Raw genomic sequence first — 17,207 nt, 5'->3', positions numbered from 1 at the left:
CTTTGTATTAAAGTCTATCTCCAGTCTCCATTGCAGTTCACAGTCATTATAATACATCATAATGCATGCATTATGCAACGGGTCACTGTGAACCTAGCCTCAAGCTTTGGACTGTGGAATGGCTATTTTGGAGCGGCTATAAACAAGCTGCATTAGGGCCTCTTTCAGGCAGGGGACTGAACTGTGTGCTTGTTCGTTTGTTTCGCCTCCCATCTTCCAGCCGCTATAATTTCATGCAGCCAAATGGCAGTGTTAGTAACCCTATTGGTGTCAGCGCTTGACACGTGCGATTACTGGGCAGCAAAAAAATTGCACCATGTTGTGTCTGAGAGCAGCTGTGCGCAAGTGAGGCTCCATTACGTGGCCGCCACTCCATTGCCTGCGCTGTGCACTTGCAAGCACCCAGACAGTGCATGAGAGCACTTGATGGGTGAAAGAGGATAATAACATTTGTTGCTCATCCTTGCAATGTATAGCATGGAACTGGAGGGATTGCTGGTTCTCAACAAGCTTTAAAATAACAGTCTTCCTGGGTTTTTCCTCTCAATAAAACTATTGGAAACTAAATCAACACAAAGTCTTTGTAAATATAGTTGCTGAAAGGCAGCTTCTGCTAAGTTCTGACTGTTGATGGAAAAATACATAATCAGAGGTTACATGCCATAAAAACTGCAAGTCAAATGATAAGTAGTTCTAGAGATGTTGGTATGTTAGACTTATTGCTGAAGTAATATACAAATGTTTTCTCTTATTAGAGTGGAACTCACACTTTTCCACCACCTAATCCTCCCCATTGGTTCATAGCCCTGGTTCTAACTGGCATTCAGAGAGTGATGTTTCTGAGTACTGTAGTTAAGCATATCCCCAGGTATGAAACTCATGTACCCCATTAGGAGCTATTTACACTGAGTTTTAGGAGTAGCATTTGTTTATAGATAATGGTAATTGGTGTTTTTGTTCATGTCTGCCAGTGGTAAAGATGATGACTTGCAGGCTAATTGTAGATCAAGCAATATGAATAAATTACATGGCAAATATCAATCATTTCTTGATCTCTCTTCCATTTTTTTACTTCTCACTTTGCAATGTATTGATTTATTTATTTTTACCCTTTTCACTAAAGTTATGTTAGGAATACACGGTACGTTTTGTACCGTGTAATCGAGCTGCTGATGGCTCGATTGATAAAACCCAACGTGTCCGATCACCCGCCGGATCGATTCCCCGCTTGATACCGCGGGCAGGACAATAGAAGAAAACGAGAAGCTAAGAAGTGCCTGCGGGGACGAGCAGGAATCGATCCAGGCACCCGCGGGGACGAGCCGGAATCGATCCATCGGCTCGATTACACAGTACAAAACGTACCGTGTATTCCTAGCATCACTCTTTAAATATCTGGAACTAAGAAGTGTTTGGACACACAATTTGCACAGAAGATAACCTCGCTGTGTCCACTTTCACTTCATTGCGTGCAAAACTGGAAGACTGATCCCCATTTCTCACCAAAACCTTCTAGATCCTGTCTATATTTGGAAGTATAACAGCCTGCTCCTTCCCTACATGAAGCTCACTGTAGCCATATTATGGATATTGAAACTATTCCTATGTTTAGGGATTAGGTCTACATCAGATCCCAAAGTAATAGAAAGTGGGAAAGGGCCATGTAGAACTGTAATTACTGCTGTATTTTCGAGAGTGGAAAAATATTTTCTTTTGCTAACCATACAAATGAATCCATGAAGCAGTACACAATGCTCCCCTATAAAAATCCACAATATATTGCCAGCATAGATCGGGTATTCAGAAGTCCTTTATGTAACTCAGGTAAATGGGCATCAGACCCCAGGTATAGAAAGGCGCTTATAAGGAATGTTGGCTAGATAAGACTGTCATTGGCCCCGAAGAAGCAGTACAAATGGCGTGGATTCAGAAAACAAATGGATATGCTTTATTGTCCAAGATGAGAACAAACTCTCCCTTTGGTAAGACTTTTTCTCTTTACCTCAACCATTTTGGCACCTCCACCTATAAAACAAGAAACATTATGTTAAAAGAAAACTTTTTACTTTTTTAAATTACAGTGCTGGCTTCTTAAAAGTGAGAATGGTTGCATGTGTTTACTTCCGAACAGTGGGAGGAGCCATGAAAATAATTATTTTCTCTTTTTTCTTCTTTATCTCTGTGAACCAGAAATATATTCAGATACACGGGATTATAATGCAGCCCTTACTTACTGTGAGGATCCGCTCGGCTGCCTGCGCAGGCAGGCAGCCTTTTGACCACTGTTCAGGTCTGCATTCTGCAGGTCTCTGGAAGAGAGACCTTTTGTCAGTTTGGCAGCTTGCTGCTGAGGAATTTGCATACGTTTGTCATGCAGATTGCCTAGCCACATCCTTTGTAGACTTGCTCTATATATACCATGTGATATCACAGATCTGGGCTGGTCATAAGTGTTAGTCCTGTAAAACACTCCTGGAGTGTCAGCCTTGCTCATTGTTTGAAGATTAGCTTAGAGTAATTCCTGGGACTGCACTAGGCAGATTCCCTAGTGCAGTTAGGATTGCATATCTGTTTTGTTTGTCTGTTGCGATTGTTCTGTCCCAGCGGTGGTCGACAGGAAGTCGTTCTGATCTTTGTTCTTGGAGTATAGCTGGAGCAGCGGTTGCTACCAGCTATCTCCTCTATCTGTCTTGCCTGGATCGCACTCGCCTAGCGCTAGTGCTGTGGATCTGTCTGATCTCCATCTCTCTTGCTGTTATCTCTCACTTATTCCTGTTTTCGTGTATCTGTCTTGTCTGCTACGAACGCTTGCTGGAGGCTCGGTGGGGTAACCGTTAAGCAAGTGCTCGCGTCCTCTGTTTCATGTTTGTCTGTCGGTGGTTAGTTAGGCGTGCTTGTCTCTGTTGTGCTTATCACACGGAGACCGCGCATAAACGCGTGCACTGTTGCGAATGAGTGCGGTGTTCGCGTTTAGTTAGCGTTTGTTATTTTCCTTATCTTCTCATTGTATGATTTGCTGTGCCTTTGCTACTCTCGTGCTCTGCCTTGCTGTAGCCTTGTGTCACCTCTGGCAATCGCCTCTCGCGCGATTGCGTTCCTACTTCATATCTACTGTTGTGTATGCACCGTTGCGGGTTGGCGACTAGTTTGGTGCACACACATACAATCTGTCCCTGTGCTCATTCTCTTTTGCAATCGCTTCTCTTGCGATTGCGTCCTCACTTGGTTTCCTTTGTTGTGTGTCCGCCGTCGCAGGGTGGCGGCTAGATTGGTGGACATACATACATTCCTCATCTGTGCTTATTCAGTCTTGTGTCGCTGTTAGCAATCGCCATCTCTGGCGATTGCCTTCTCTCCTGTTCTTCATGGTTGTGTATGCACTGTCGCGGGTTGGCGACTAGATTGGTGCACACACATACCCTCTGTCGCTTTGCTCTCTCTCCTTCAGGGCTATCTTGCCCTGCGTTTCTTCCCTTCGTGCAATTCCTGTCTTGCGTCTGTGGCAGGGCAGAGGAGCTGTTCCTCTGCACTCCACAGCTCCACCTGCCGACAGGAATTTCCCTCTACAGGTGCATTGCACCTTTTGCTGGGTTCCCTCAAATTACACGCTTGTGGAGGATTTCCACAGTGTCAGCGCACGTCTTGTGCGCTGATCACGGAGAGAATTCCACAATCGTTACACTTACACAGAATCATTACTAAAATTTACATATAGTTGGTTATTTGCCCTCACCGATGCGGGACTTGAGTTGTATGACTTATGGGTTGTATGAATAATGATATTTAGAAAATATGATATTTTACTGACACCTAACTTGACTCCATTCTTACTTGCATTCTCCCTCTTTTGATGCCTAACTCTAACCAACCCCCCAACCAATGCCTAACGCTTAAGACCCCCACCCTTTACCTAACCCTACTTCTATTCCTTAACCAGTTGTCTGCACACAGTTCTCTGCACCAGGCTATTGTGAGTGTCAAAACTTTTGCTAAGTTCAAATATACTGCATCTATTGCTTTCCTAAAATCTAAAGTTTCATTCACTGCATAAAAGCTGAGTACGTTTGTGAGACGGGACCTGTCTTTAGTAAAACCATGCTGTTGAACTGAAAGAAGATTATTCTGTGCGACATAATTTTGTATAGCTTCTCTTATGATACCTTCAAACAATTGTGCAGGTCTATAGTTTCCTGGCTCTGACTTTTTCCTTGAATAAGGGGAAAACATCAGCTGTATGCCAGTCATAAGGAACTGACCCACTTGAAAGAGAATCACAGAAAATAAGATAAAGTGGCTTATTGATAACTGAACTCCACTTCAACGCCCTGCCCTGGCGTGGATGCCACCTAGGCCTAGTGCCTTGTCTATCTTGATCTTATATAAATGTGTCTGCACACCTTCCTGTTAGGCAATTGATGCTGAATGAGGTAGAGTGGGAACAACCCAGGACCATATTATGAGCTAAAGGCATCACCTTGACAGACAGAAACAAAGAAAGCATTTCAAATTTCTGTTTTAGCTCGGTCCTTCACAATTAAGTTTCCTGCCTGATCCTGTAAATTTCTTGTATCCTTCTTTCTTTTTGAGTTTATATATGTGTAAAACTTTTTGGAGGATTTGACTTTATATCACTATCCATTTTTTTCCGCTTCCAGTTTCCCAAGTTTGTTGTTACATTCCCTATAATTCTTTAGAGCAGATGCAATCCCCTCATTCTTTAGCGCACTAAAGGCATTCCTTTTACACTTCATCATGTCTAAAAAGTATTATTTATCCATACTGGCCTTTTTATAGATCTAGAATTTTTATTTCCGTAAGGTTTAGTATATACATTCTACAATAGTCATTGTGAATCTGTTTGAAAGCTTGCTATTTACTTTGTGTTCTTGCCCTGTCGTTTACAATCTCAGTCTACCAGTCTCAGCGAGTCCCTGAGCTTCTTAAAGTTAGCCTACATAAAATGAATAGTTTTAGTTTTCCCCTTGTTCACAACCCTGTTGAATAGTAGGTCAAATGTTACTATATTATGGTCACTATTTCACGAATGTTCTCGAACTTGCACATTAGATATAACATCTGTTCTATTTGAAATGACCAAATCAAGCAGAGCATCTCCCCTGGTTGGTTTGGTTACCACCGGACTTAAGTAATTGTCGTGCAGTGTTGATATAAATCTGTCACTTTTACTAGAGCGAGTGGCCTCAATTTCCCAGTTAATGTCTGGATAATTGAAATCACTCATAATTATGACCCCGCTTTTTATTGCAGCTTTTTCCATCTGCTGTAGTAATTGCACTTTCTCCATGTCATTTATGTGTGGAGGTTTATAACAGACCCCAATAAGCAATTAGCAACTCTTCGTTCCAGCATGAACACTTACCCATACAGATTCCATGCTGTCACGGTCCTCAGCCATGTCTTCCATCAACACTGGAGATAAGGAGGTTTTACCAAACATATAGCCCCACCTCCTTTTTTATTTCTTCTATCTTTTCTAAAAACACTATAATCTTCCAAATTTATCATCACAGCTAGCATTCATCCATATTTCTGTTATGCCATCATAGTCTTTATCTATCATCAGCAACTCTAGTTCATCAATTTATTTGAAAGGCTTCTAGCATTGATTAGCATGCATTTTATGTTATTACCACCACACTTTACTTTGTAGCACACACTGAAGCAGTAGAAGATTTTATCATCTCCTTATGATTTGTCCCCTCATTACTCTTTGAGCTTCCCACATAGCTTTATATTACCAGGAATCAGGATCCCATTGTCTATCAACTCTGTTTAATCCCCATTTAGCCTTTGCTCCCAATCCCCACCCCCCAGGTCCTAGTTTAAAAACTCCTCCAACCTTCTAACCATCTTCTCTCCGAGCACAGCAGGACCCTCCCTGTTTAGGTGCAGGCCACCCCTACAGTAGAGCATGGGGTGCACACAAGAATCCTGGAGTATCACAACCAGTTACCATAAAATTACATTTATGGTAAATGTTAAGTTTGAAAATGTTTAGAAATTAAAATGAAAGTACAGTTTTAACCTCCTTCCGACTGCGTCATGCCGATGGGTGTGGCCGCGGCGGCAGCCCCAGGACCAGCTAATGCCGATTGGCGTAAAGTCCTGGGGCAGCAGTTTGCAGGAGATCGCGCGCACACTGTGCGAGCATCTCCTGCCTGGTGGGCGGAGCTGAGCTCCGCCTTCAGTCGGAAGACTGTTACACGGCGAAACCGCCGTGCATTTACATGTACAGCGCAGCACTGTACTGGGGACAGCCGTGTGACACGGCTTTTTCCCCTGGGGCACATGAGAGCGATCGGCTCTCATAGGCAGAAGCCTATGACAGACGATCGCCATTATTGGCTGGCTGGGGGGTGGGAGGGATCAAAAAAAAATTAGAAAATAGTAAAAAAAAAAAATAGAAAAGTAATAACATAAATATTTATTTAAAAAAAAAATAAACAAAGGGGGGGGGGGGGGCGATCAGACCCCACCAACAGAGAGCTCTGTGGGTGGGGGGGAAAAGGGGGGGGATCACTCGTGTACTGTGTTGTGCGGCCCTGCAGCTTGGCCTTAAAGCTGCAGTGGCCATTTTAACAATAAAAGACCGGGTCTTTAGGGGGGTTAAGCACTGCAGTCCTCAAGAGGTTAATAAACAAATTCTAGCTTCTAGAGAATCCAACCATTCAGGTGACTAGTTTTGAGGGAGAGCCAGCGTGTATATCCTTTTCTGTGCCCTGGCCACTCAGTCAAAGCAATCGCCATGCATTTTGACACGAGAGCGTACCCTGCAAGTAGGGGCAGAGAATTCTACCACAAAACTACAGTGCTGATGGGCACAAGACTCTTTGGGCATTCCTCCAGCTTGGTGCAGATGTGAGGTGATTTGGCTAGGCTACCTGTAACCCACTTAATTAGGACAGCCCACCCAAATAGCCATACCCACCCAATGACTAAAATGACTCTTTTCCAGACTCTATTCACAACAGATTAAGTCATGAATCCCCCGAACCTTGGCTTTTGATAAAAAAAAAAAAAGTTTTGGATATTACTGCTTAGGCAATGACATTTTCAAAATTTGCAGAAAGCCCTCCAAACATTGGAGAACAGTTATTTAGTTATGTAGAACATGCCAGAGATTAGATCAAGAGAAGGGCAGTTTACATCAGCCTGGTTTTAAAGGGGACCTGAACTCAGAACTTCCTCTCTCTCTAAAAGATATGCAACAGCAAAATAACTTTTAAAGAAAAACATTTCTTTGTTTCAGTTCATACAAATCCTGCAATACATCTGCAGTGTGTCTACTTCATGTTTTCCTGGAAGCAGACATTTTTAACATCCTATGTTTACAAGTTAACCTCTTGCCGACCGCGTCACGCCGGTAGGCGTAGCCGCGGCGGCAGCCCCAGGACCGCCTAACGCCAATTGGCGTAAAGTCCTGGGGCTTTGTTTTGCAGGAGATCGCGCGCAGGATGCGCACATCTCCTGCTTGGGGGGCGGCGTTCCACCCCGCCTTCAGTCTCCGAGCGGCTATTGCCGCTCGGGAGACTGTTAGACGGCGTGATCGGCGTCTATTTACTCTGTGCAGCGCTGTACTAGGGACAGCCGTGTGACACGGCTGTCCCCCTGGGGGACAAGAGAGCGATCGGCTCTCATAGGCAGAAGCCTATGACAGCCGATCACCGTAATTGGCCGGCTGTGGGGAGGGAGGGAGCGAGGGAGGGAAGGGATTTAAAGGAAGAGGGTTTTTTTTTTTTTAAAAAGCGGCAACAAATATTTATTAAAAAAAAATAAACATGGGGGGAGCGATCAGACCCCACCAACAGAGAGCTCTGTTGGTGGGGAGAAAAGGGGGGGGGGGGAATCACTCGTGTGCTATGTTGTGCGGCCCTGCAGCTTGGCCTTAAAGCTGCAGTGGCCTTTTAAACTAAAAATTGCCTGGTCACTAGGGGGGTTTAGCCCTGCAGTCCTCAAGAGGTTAACTGTTCTGCCATGGCAGAGGAGATTTCTTAGCTGACACAGCTGATAGATCAAATTACGGTGGTGATTAAACGCAGATGAGGGGGAAAGGCCTCGATTCATCAACACTTAGCAAATTTGTTAACAACAGTTTGGTAAAATACCGAATTTGTTAACTTCATTTCAGGATTCATCAAAGTTATCTACAGCTGTTAGCGAACATTCGGTAACGATTCGGTAACGATTCGCTAAAACGGAAGACAGTGCAATTCATGAAAAAGAAAGTGGGCGTGGTTTAGCGTTACATTTAGGATTAGTTATCTCCTTCACTGCTCTGTCGTTATTCCTGTCAGATCATTGCTGACAGAGAAGATGGAGCCATTTGAAGTGGTTATGTATCAGCTGAGAGTGATTCAAAGGCGCAGAAGGGCAAGAATAAGGTCTGCAACCATATAAATTTGTAAGATAATAGATTTATTTGCTATACCAGGACATCGGCATTTCTCTTGAATCATCTTGTAAGAGAACACAGGCAGTGCCAGGGTTAACTAATTTTGCTAGCTGCACTATAATTTTTTAGAAAAGGCTCCTATCAAATTGTGGGATTGTCCCAACCACTTCCAGAATCCTGGTCCAGGTGTAAAGCCCTATTCAGAATGTTGCTACGTAGTGCTCAAAGGACTGCCTTTTACCCACAATTCCATGGGAATCTTATGGCCTTGTGTTAAATTACCGCTGTAAAATGGAAATATCGACACGTTACCGAATGTTTACCGAATTGTTAGCGAATTCACACCGAATGCCGAAAAACCTTGATGAATACAACTAGAAATCGCTAAACTTCGAATTCGGTAATTTAACAAACTGGAAAAAGTTATCTCAAAGACAATGATGAATCGAGGCCTTAGACAGGCTAAACTCTATACAGGGTGCATTTCTCTGTTTTCCTTCTGTCCTGTGCAATAGTTCAGGTGCACTTTAAGCAGTCAGCTACAACAAATAATAGTACTATTTTCGAGGTTCCTACACCAAGAGGTATAGAGGCATTGCTGGTGAAACTGCGGCAAATATATAATTACTTTCACAGGTTGTGAAGAGGTCATAACCTATTCACACATGTGTGGGTTTGTACAGCCCAAAGGTCAGGTAACATGAGGTGCAGTTGTCACCTGAAGTCTTGCATTACATTCTCTCTATTGAGTTATGCATGGACAGAGACATTAATATATTATGAACAGCTCAATTCTCCATGTAGCTGCTATCCCAATAATATATTATACCTGTAACAATGTCCATATTGTGATATTCAGGAGGACTGGGACTCACAGCCAGCACGCAGGAGACAGTCAGTTGAAAGCATAGTTAATTTATTGAATGCTCAAAACAAACAGGCTTCATGAATCAGCATCAAATATCAAATGAAAATAGGCTTACTTCAGCCACATAAGAGCATCCAACTGTCCACAGAAAGAGTCTGCAGGAAAAGAAAGTCCACAAATCCTGCACAGTCCAGCTTTTTTTCCTCACAGAAGGCTGGGGATATTACTCCAGAGGTGTGTATCACAAGTCCACCAGCAGCTCACTGCTGAATACACACAGGCTTGCAGCTCACTACTGCATACACTCAGCCAGAGTGCACAGGTCTGCACCTGACTTATCACCTGCATTCCTGCTGGGCAGGTAAGAAAACCCGGTCTGTATCCGGGTAGAGTGAGCTAACCAAAAAACCTGGACTCATTTCCGGATACAGACAAGATTTAATGAGACCATACAATATATGCAGGGGGAATATACCTTTCATCCAGGACCTGCCCATGCGGTCCTGTACAATATTTATAAGGTAAATTGCTATTATCTTACTTTTCTGGTCCTAAATGGATTCATATGGACATTGATTACACCGTAGCAAAACACAGAATCAGCAATGTATTTTATTCTACAGGTAAAGCGGTACATTGTATATTTTTTGAAAATGTTAAGTGTACATATAATCGACAAGAGTTTATGAACGTGTGAAAAAGAATACAGATATTCTTTCAAAATGAATGCCATGTATAGCTGTGATAAACAAAGCAATATTCTAAAAAAAAATGTGCACGAAGGAGGATTCTAATTTACATTTTATGCTAGCCATACACACAGGTCTTAATGTACTTCCCTGAGACTGATGATTTAAAAATGATGCCAGAAAAATATAAAACAATTGTGAGATAGTTTTAGGTTTGATTATTTTACTGAGTTGAGAGTGCCATAAAATGATCACAATTAAGGCATGTGGTTTATGTTAGGATGATTTTCCAGATGTGCGCTGAGAAAATCTGAAAGCACTGCTCAATCTGCATGCCAACAGCATGCCCAGGGTGTAGCATGGGAGCGTGCACCAGCATTCTTCCATAAGGCCCTGATGTCATGTGACATGCATGGTGTGGCTGGTGCATGCTGCCTTGGTGCAGAGTGATGAGGAGAGAGCGGAGCCGAGGTGATGTATGTGCATAAAGCGGGAGGGAGAGTGACAGCCCCCTTAGCCCTGGCACCCCCATGGGGGTATGGGGTTGAAGGGCCATTGCTATGCCCATAGGTAGGGTATGCAAATATTGAGGCAGGTATAATATCTAGCATTGGTGGGGTATGGATCGCAGTATTAAATACCTGAGGTGGGGAAACACTATGCTTGTTTTCAGGGGTAAATAATTGTTAGCATGAACAATAAGCTAAAATAGTGAAATTAGTGACAGACTGCGTACCTCTCATAGTCTGCTGCTGTAAGCCAAGGCAAGTCAGGGGTTTTGGTGGCCATACATGGAATAAAGGACATTAGAATGAAACTAAAGTACATTATTACTTGCCCCTTCCAGATTTCCTATATAGTTATAACACTCAATTGTTTCTTATGTCAAAACATATGTGGCCTGTTCCAATGCAGGGATGTGAACATGCCCACACAACAGTATAGGCAGTGCCACTGGCGGAACAATAGCCCTTGCAGAGGGATCCATGGCTATGGGGGATTGCTCCTTTCCCCTCCCACCTTGCAGGGTAACGCAGTGAGCAGTGTAATATTTATCTGTTCCGCACTACATCGGGTCTCCTGTTACTTCTGGGAGCCGTGCGCTCTATGCTGCCATCCTCCTGTTCCCGAAGCCTGTCATGTGATTGGAAGCTGTGATTGCACCATGGAGTAAGTGGCTGCCAGGAGAAAGAGAAGACTCGATGCAGCACTAGCACTGGGATGGGGGTGTTCAGGGGGACCCATAATAAAGTTGCTTGATTACATGAGGGGCTGTTACACCCTTTGGCAGTGTGTTCACATGCAGCATGCAGCAAGGCGAATGCACCCTGAATGACGATTTTCCAGAAGCAAAAACATTTTTGCTTTGGATAATATGGTAAGGGTTTAGAATTTATGTTGTATTTTTATTGCTGTGCTGAATCCCCATCTGTGAGAATTCTTATTGCACAGAATGGTCAAAGCCCCGGGTAAGTTCTAAGTGTTTTTTTAGGGGTTACAGTATTCCTTTGAGGGACCAGAAGGACCAGAGACTGCTGGTCAGGAAGCGGATAAGGAATTTATTCAAAGTTGGGTGACATCTCATCCTGCTGAGCAAAAGCAGAGGATGAGTTGCTTCCACTGGCAACATACATGCAAATTGCACAGCTGTGCCATACACGTATACGATAACTTTTTGTGTGCCTTGACTAGTAACCAAATTAGGACTTCTATGCATAAACATAAGAGCTTGGCTGAGCAGGGAATTTGTGTCTGGGAAATTGCCAATTGACAAAATGACCTGAGACAGATGGATCGTTCTTGCATGTCCAGCTCTTAGGTAGTGTTTCAAGACCAGCTCTTTGCAGCCGCTAACCTCCCACTAACCCACCGCACACCTATGCCAAGATTTGTATTTATTTCCAAAATACTGGACTTAGGACTCCTTGTGCTTGTCCTTGTGCTTGGTGAGGGTTGTAATGCCCAGATATGTGCTTTCCTAAGCTGCCCTAAGAAGCATATGTAGCATACAATAATCATAAATGGTTATGGGGCTGAAAATATTGCTCTTAATAATACTACTAATAATAAAATCTTGTCGTCCAAAGCGGTCAAATATAGTCCTTAATTTTCAGAAAAAAAAATACTTTAGAGGTTTTTGTATTTACTAAATGCTCTATCAGTATATGCAGGAACCAAATCCAATGAAGGCTTATTATTAGCGGAAAAGCTTATCTCTAAGATAGCCAATAAATGGTATCATCCTGATTCAAATCTTCTATCTGAATGCTCTTTGCTATAATATGAGGTGATTTGTGCTAAATAAGAAGGGCTGTAAAAGCTACATTTTTTTTTTCAACAAAAATGTGTAGTTTATGGTTGTGCCAGATATGACTTTAATGTGACCCTGTAGTAAACCTGGGCAGTATTAAGAATGCATATGATGATAAAGTACATAATCAGAGGTTGCCTCAAGTGAAAACTGCATGACAAAGCTATTGTTTTGGAGCTATATCCAGGGGACTTACTACCGATGCTAAGAATGCTAGGAAACAGTCCACCAGTGTCAGCAAGAAGTCCCTCCCTTTGGCTTTCTAAAGTGGATTCGAGATACATTTTTACTCATTGCATAATTGTGTACCTTTCATATAGTTTATAGGGCATTCCTCAAGCCAAATACTTTTTTTTATGTTTTAGTACTCTAATTCCCTATAAACTAAACAAGCCTCGCCCACAGCTTCAGAGTGCCTTGGCATTCTCAGACTCATGAAGCAAGGGCTTATGGGAGCTCAGTCTGGGCAGGAGGAGGAGGAGGAGGTTACTAGCCAAAGATTTCAGAGGCAGAGGGGAGGAGGGAGGAGGAGAGGGGATTGAGCTGAGGGCTGGAGATGCTACAAGCTTGCCTGTGTGTAATGTGACAAACAGAACATGGCTGCCCTCATTGTATCACAGGAATAAATAATCATAAACTGTTGAAGCTGTTTGCAGCTAGATTTGCTGTGTAAACTATCGAAACTTTAGATAAGATATATAGACAAGTTACTTGTCATAGTTAGTTTTTCATCTCCGCTTTAAAACGGACCTGAACTCAGAACCTCCACTGTGCTCTAAATGCAACAGTATAATAACCTTTAATGAAAACCTTTTCTTTGTTACTGCTTACAGAACTTCTGCAATAAATCTACAGTGTGTCTTTTTCCTGAAGCAGACAAAAGGTTAACATCCTGTGCTTTTCAGGCTCACTTTAAGACTCTCTACTGGCACCTTAATGTGATGGATGCCATCACTGACCAAAAGAGAACCTCAGGAGATTTTCTTACATCGACAACATCTCTTCCAGTCTCCAGAACTGCTGTATCTTTCGTTTTTATTGAAAGTAACATTTGATTATGTAGGTTATTGTCTTGGGCTCAGTTTATACAGTGCAAGTTTGAGTTTAGGGTCACTTTAATATCCCCCACAGAAGCAGATTGGTATATCTGCAGGCTTTGTTTTTTCCCCATACATTTTCATCTTCTAGCAAGTGTGGTGCAACATATCTGTTATGCCCATTGATGACCAGCGCAATGTAAAAGTTGTGATTTTACTCATCTTACCTTTTTTAGCTGCTTGATATTGCTTGTCCTAATTGATTCCAGCAACTTGTCTCTGGTGTTTTTCTCTCCAGGTCCTGCCTTGTCTACTATCCTTCTCTGAGATGCAGGCGACAAAGAGTTCCTAATATTCTCATTAAAAAGAGGTGGAGCCAGAGGTGCCATTGGTGGTGGTGGAGGAGGGGGTGGGACAGGTATTCCTCCTTTCTTTGAACCACCCTTTGGAGGATTGTTTGGAGCCGGTTTTGCAAATGATTTTGGAGGCTCTTTTGGAGGAGGAATAACTTTGGGGACTTCCAAGCAGTTCTTCTTGCTCTCAGCCTCCTTTAGTGCTTTCTGTTCTGCCATTCTACGTTGCCGTTGCTTGTCCATGTTCCGGCTCAGCAAATTAGTGACAGTCATGCGAGGACCAGCTAGTTCAAAATGGTACCCAAGTTTTAAAAGAGTAGTATTCTCTTTCAGTATCTTTGCTATCTCCATCTCAGTTTTCCCTCCACATATGTGGCGCTGGTTATGGAAACGGAGTTCTATCAGTGTATCATTGTGCTGCAAAGCTCTAAAAATGGCCAGTATGCCTTTGCCTGTAATATGGTTGGAGTCCAGATTGATGCTTGTAATGGTCTTATTGGATTTAAGTAGGACAGCAATGGCCAGAGCAATGTGGTCATCAGCACGAGTGTTTGCTAAAGAAAATGTTTTAACCACAGTATTGAACTCTAAGGCCTCTGTAAAACTCATTAGTGTGTCTATGGTAATGCACTCCGAATTGTTTAGATTGAGCTCTGTCATTTCTGGTTCATTATTTTTCACTTTCTCTAGAAGCTCATCAAAAATGCTGTCTTCCTTATTCTCTTCTGTTGCATTCTTAGTTCCATTTTCAGGCTTCTGTATGTCTGAATTCTTCTTGTCCTGCTCTGCTGGTGGCTTTTCCTGTGTGGTGCTTTTACTGGCTTGAGCTTTTTCCAATCTATCTGGTTTCTCTGGGGGCTTGTCCGATACTGTTTTCTTGTCCTGTTTATTTTCAGTCTGAACTTCTGGCATTTCCTTCTTTGCTGTCTTTTCTACAGCCTTATTTTCAGTCTCTTCTAGTGCCTTATTTTCTGTCTTTTCTAGTGGCTTATTTTCTGTCTTTTCTAGAGCCTTCTTTTCTGTCTTCTCAGCAAGTTTGTTTTCTGTCTTTTCAACAACCTTCTTTTCTGATTTTGTATCATTACTTTCCTTTTCTGCTTTCTCCTTTGATGTTTGCCTTTTATTCTGCTCTTCTTCCTGCTTTTTAGAAGGTGTCCGCTCTAGCTTGCCTTTATCTACGGCACTATTGTTTTTCTCCTGCTTGAATCTCTCTCGCATTTTGCTAACTCGATCATCCTTTGGCTTGTCTAGGTCTTTTTTCCCCTTTGTTTTGCTGTCTTTTGCCTCTTCCTGGACTTTAACCGATCCCCTATCTGAAATACTGGGACCTTTTCCTTTGTCTTGCTCTTTCCCCTTCTCTTCCTTTTTTGTCTCTTCTTTTGTCTTCAGTGAAGATTTTTCATTCTAAAACGAAAATACATGTATACATTTTAAATGTGTAGCCATGATTCCAGAAACGACCAACTATGAATTAAAGAAGAGCTCTGTATTGTATTATTAAATAAAGTATCCTTCCTTCAAAGTAGGGCAGATAAGTTATTGTAATTAATGCTCAAAACCATTTTCCCTTGCTTGCCTGCTCTCCTCATGTGAACAGAATTGGTATGGGCTTATTCTTTGCAGAGCCCATCTATGCTATTGTCTCTGGAGCCATGTCCAACTTGTCTTGAGCTCACAATCAGGATTTTCAAGGTGTCTGTCCAATTCTCAGGGAGCTGATTAGACAGATACAGGAATAGTATAATTAAGCTAACATTTAAAGTTTAAAACGTATAAAAAAAAAAGAGGGTATAAAGTTACAAATGTCATCTTATTCAATATTCAAATTAAAGTTCCTGGAATAATTATTTAAAGCGGAATATAACCCTGAATTTCAACTTTGCTCTAAAACATTATTTACAGCATATTAGATGCATCCAGCATTTTATTTTACTAGACCAGCATTCTAAGGGTTACACACAGAGCTTTAAAGTTCCTGGAGAGAAATGCAGACGCATCCGAAGTTCAGATAGATACATTTTCTTTACATAAATGTATCTAAGTGTGGATTGTGACTCACTCTCTCTGACTGTGCAGGAGCTGGAGGACAGCCAAAGAGTGTGTAACAATTACCACTTGTTACATTCTGTTTAGTTAAATGTATCTATCTGAACTTCGGATGTGTCTGCATATCTCTCCACGGAACTTTAAAACTCTGTGTGTAACCCTTCGAATGCTGGTCTAGTAAAAAAAAATGCTGGTTGCATATAATATGCTGTAAATAATGTTTTAGAGCAAAGTTGAAATGCAGGGTTATATTCCGCTTTAAACAAGAGAAAGTTTAAATAAATGTTTATGTCTTAGTAATTTTGTTTAAAAATAAAAATCATTTGTGGAAAATCCATACTACCAAATGGCTATGCCACTATTTTAATGACAGTTGCTTATTTATATCACCCTGCTTTAAAAGATTCTGCAAGGGGCTTAAGCAATGAGTCAGTCTAATATTGCATAGATCCTAAAAATCAACTACAGACAGCCTGAAGGCCCATTTGAGTTGAGTTGAATTTGCCAGTGTTAAAGAATAACGTAGCACAACAGTACAAAGTCTTTAAAGAGGTCTGATGGTGCCGGCAGGGCCGGCCTTAGGTTTCACTGCACTGAGCGAAACCGGATTTTGGTGCCCCCCCCCCCCCATCCTCTTTGCGCGCGTACACACATACGCACGCACAAACACAGGCCCAAATATAGCATCAACAACTTGCAACGCTCATTATAGCTGTGGTGTGTCCCTCCCCAAAAAATGCCCTCAGACTCAGTATAGGTAGGTAGGTAGCCAGGCATAGGTGCCCTCAGTATAGGATCTCATGTGTAGGTGCCCTCAGTGTAGGTAGTCAAGCATAGGTAGTATAGTTGCCACAGTAAAGGTAGCTAGTATAGTTGCCCCCAGTGTAAGTAGCATAGTTGTCCCCATATAGGTAGCATAGTTGCCCCCAGTGTAGGTAGTACAGTTGCCCCCAGTGTAGTAGGATAGTTGCCCTCAGTGTAGGTAGTATTCCCCCAGTGTAGGTAGTATGCCCCCAGTGTAGGTAGTATGCCCCCAGTGTAGGTAGTATGCCCCCAACGTAAGTATTATGCCCCCAGTGTAGGTAGTATGCACCCAGTGTAGGTAGTATGCTCCCACTGTAGGTAGTATGCTCCCAGTATGCCCCCAGTGTAGGTAGTATGCCCCCAGTGTAGGTAGTTTGCCCCACTATGCCCCCAGTGTAGGTAGTATGCTCCCAGTGTAGGTAGTATGCTCCCAGTATGCCCCCAGTGTAGGTAGTTTGCCCCAGTATGCCCCCAGTGTAGGTAGTATGCCCCCAGTGTAGGTAGTATGCTCCCAGTATGCCCCCAGTGTAGGTAGTATGCCCCCAGTGTAGGTAGTTTGCCCTAGTATGCCCCCAGTGTAGGTAGTATGCACCCAGTGTAGGTAGTTTGCCCCAGTATGTCCCCAGTGTAGGTAGTTTGCCCCCACCCAGTGTAGGTAGTTTGCCCCCACCCAGTGTAGGTAGTAT

At 42.7% G+C, this 17,207-nt stretch overlaps 1 protein-coding gene across 2 annotated transcripts in view; it reads right to left on the bottom strand.

Annotated features, from left to right (window-relative positions):
• Positions 1 to 1,667: 1,667 nt before the first annotated feature.
• LMOD1 (leiomodin 1) overlaps positions 1,668 to 17,207 on the bottom strand; it is a 28,480-nt gene continuing 12,940 nt past the window's right edge. For both annotated transcript variants that reach the window (XM_068269351.1, XM_068269350.1), the window contains exons 2-3: positions 13,546 to 15,075; positions 1,668 to 2,025 (exon numbers count right to left, since the gene is read on the bottom strand). In XM_068269351.1, the coding sequence (XP_068125452.1) occupies positions 1,999 to 2,025; positions 13,546 to 15,075 (1,557 nt within the window). In that variant the 3' untranslated portion in view covers positions 1,668 to 1,998. The remainder of the gene's footprint in view (positions 2,026 to 13,545; positions 15,076 to 17,207) is intronic.

Source organism: Hyperolius riggenbachi, chromosome 2 (assembly GCF_040937935.1).
Source record: "Hyperolius riggenbachi isolate aHypRig1 chromosome 2, aHypRig1.pri, whole genome shotgun sequence".
Taxonomy (NCBI): Eukaryota; Metazoa; Chordata; class Amphibia; order Anura; family Hyperoliidae; genus Hyperolius; species Hyperolius riggenbachi.
This window is presented reverse-complemented; position numbering and strand designations above follow the sequence as displayed.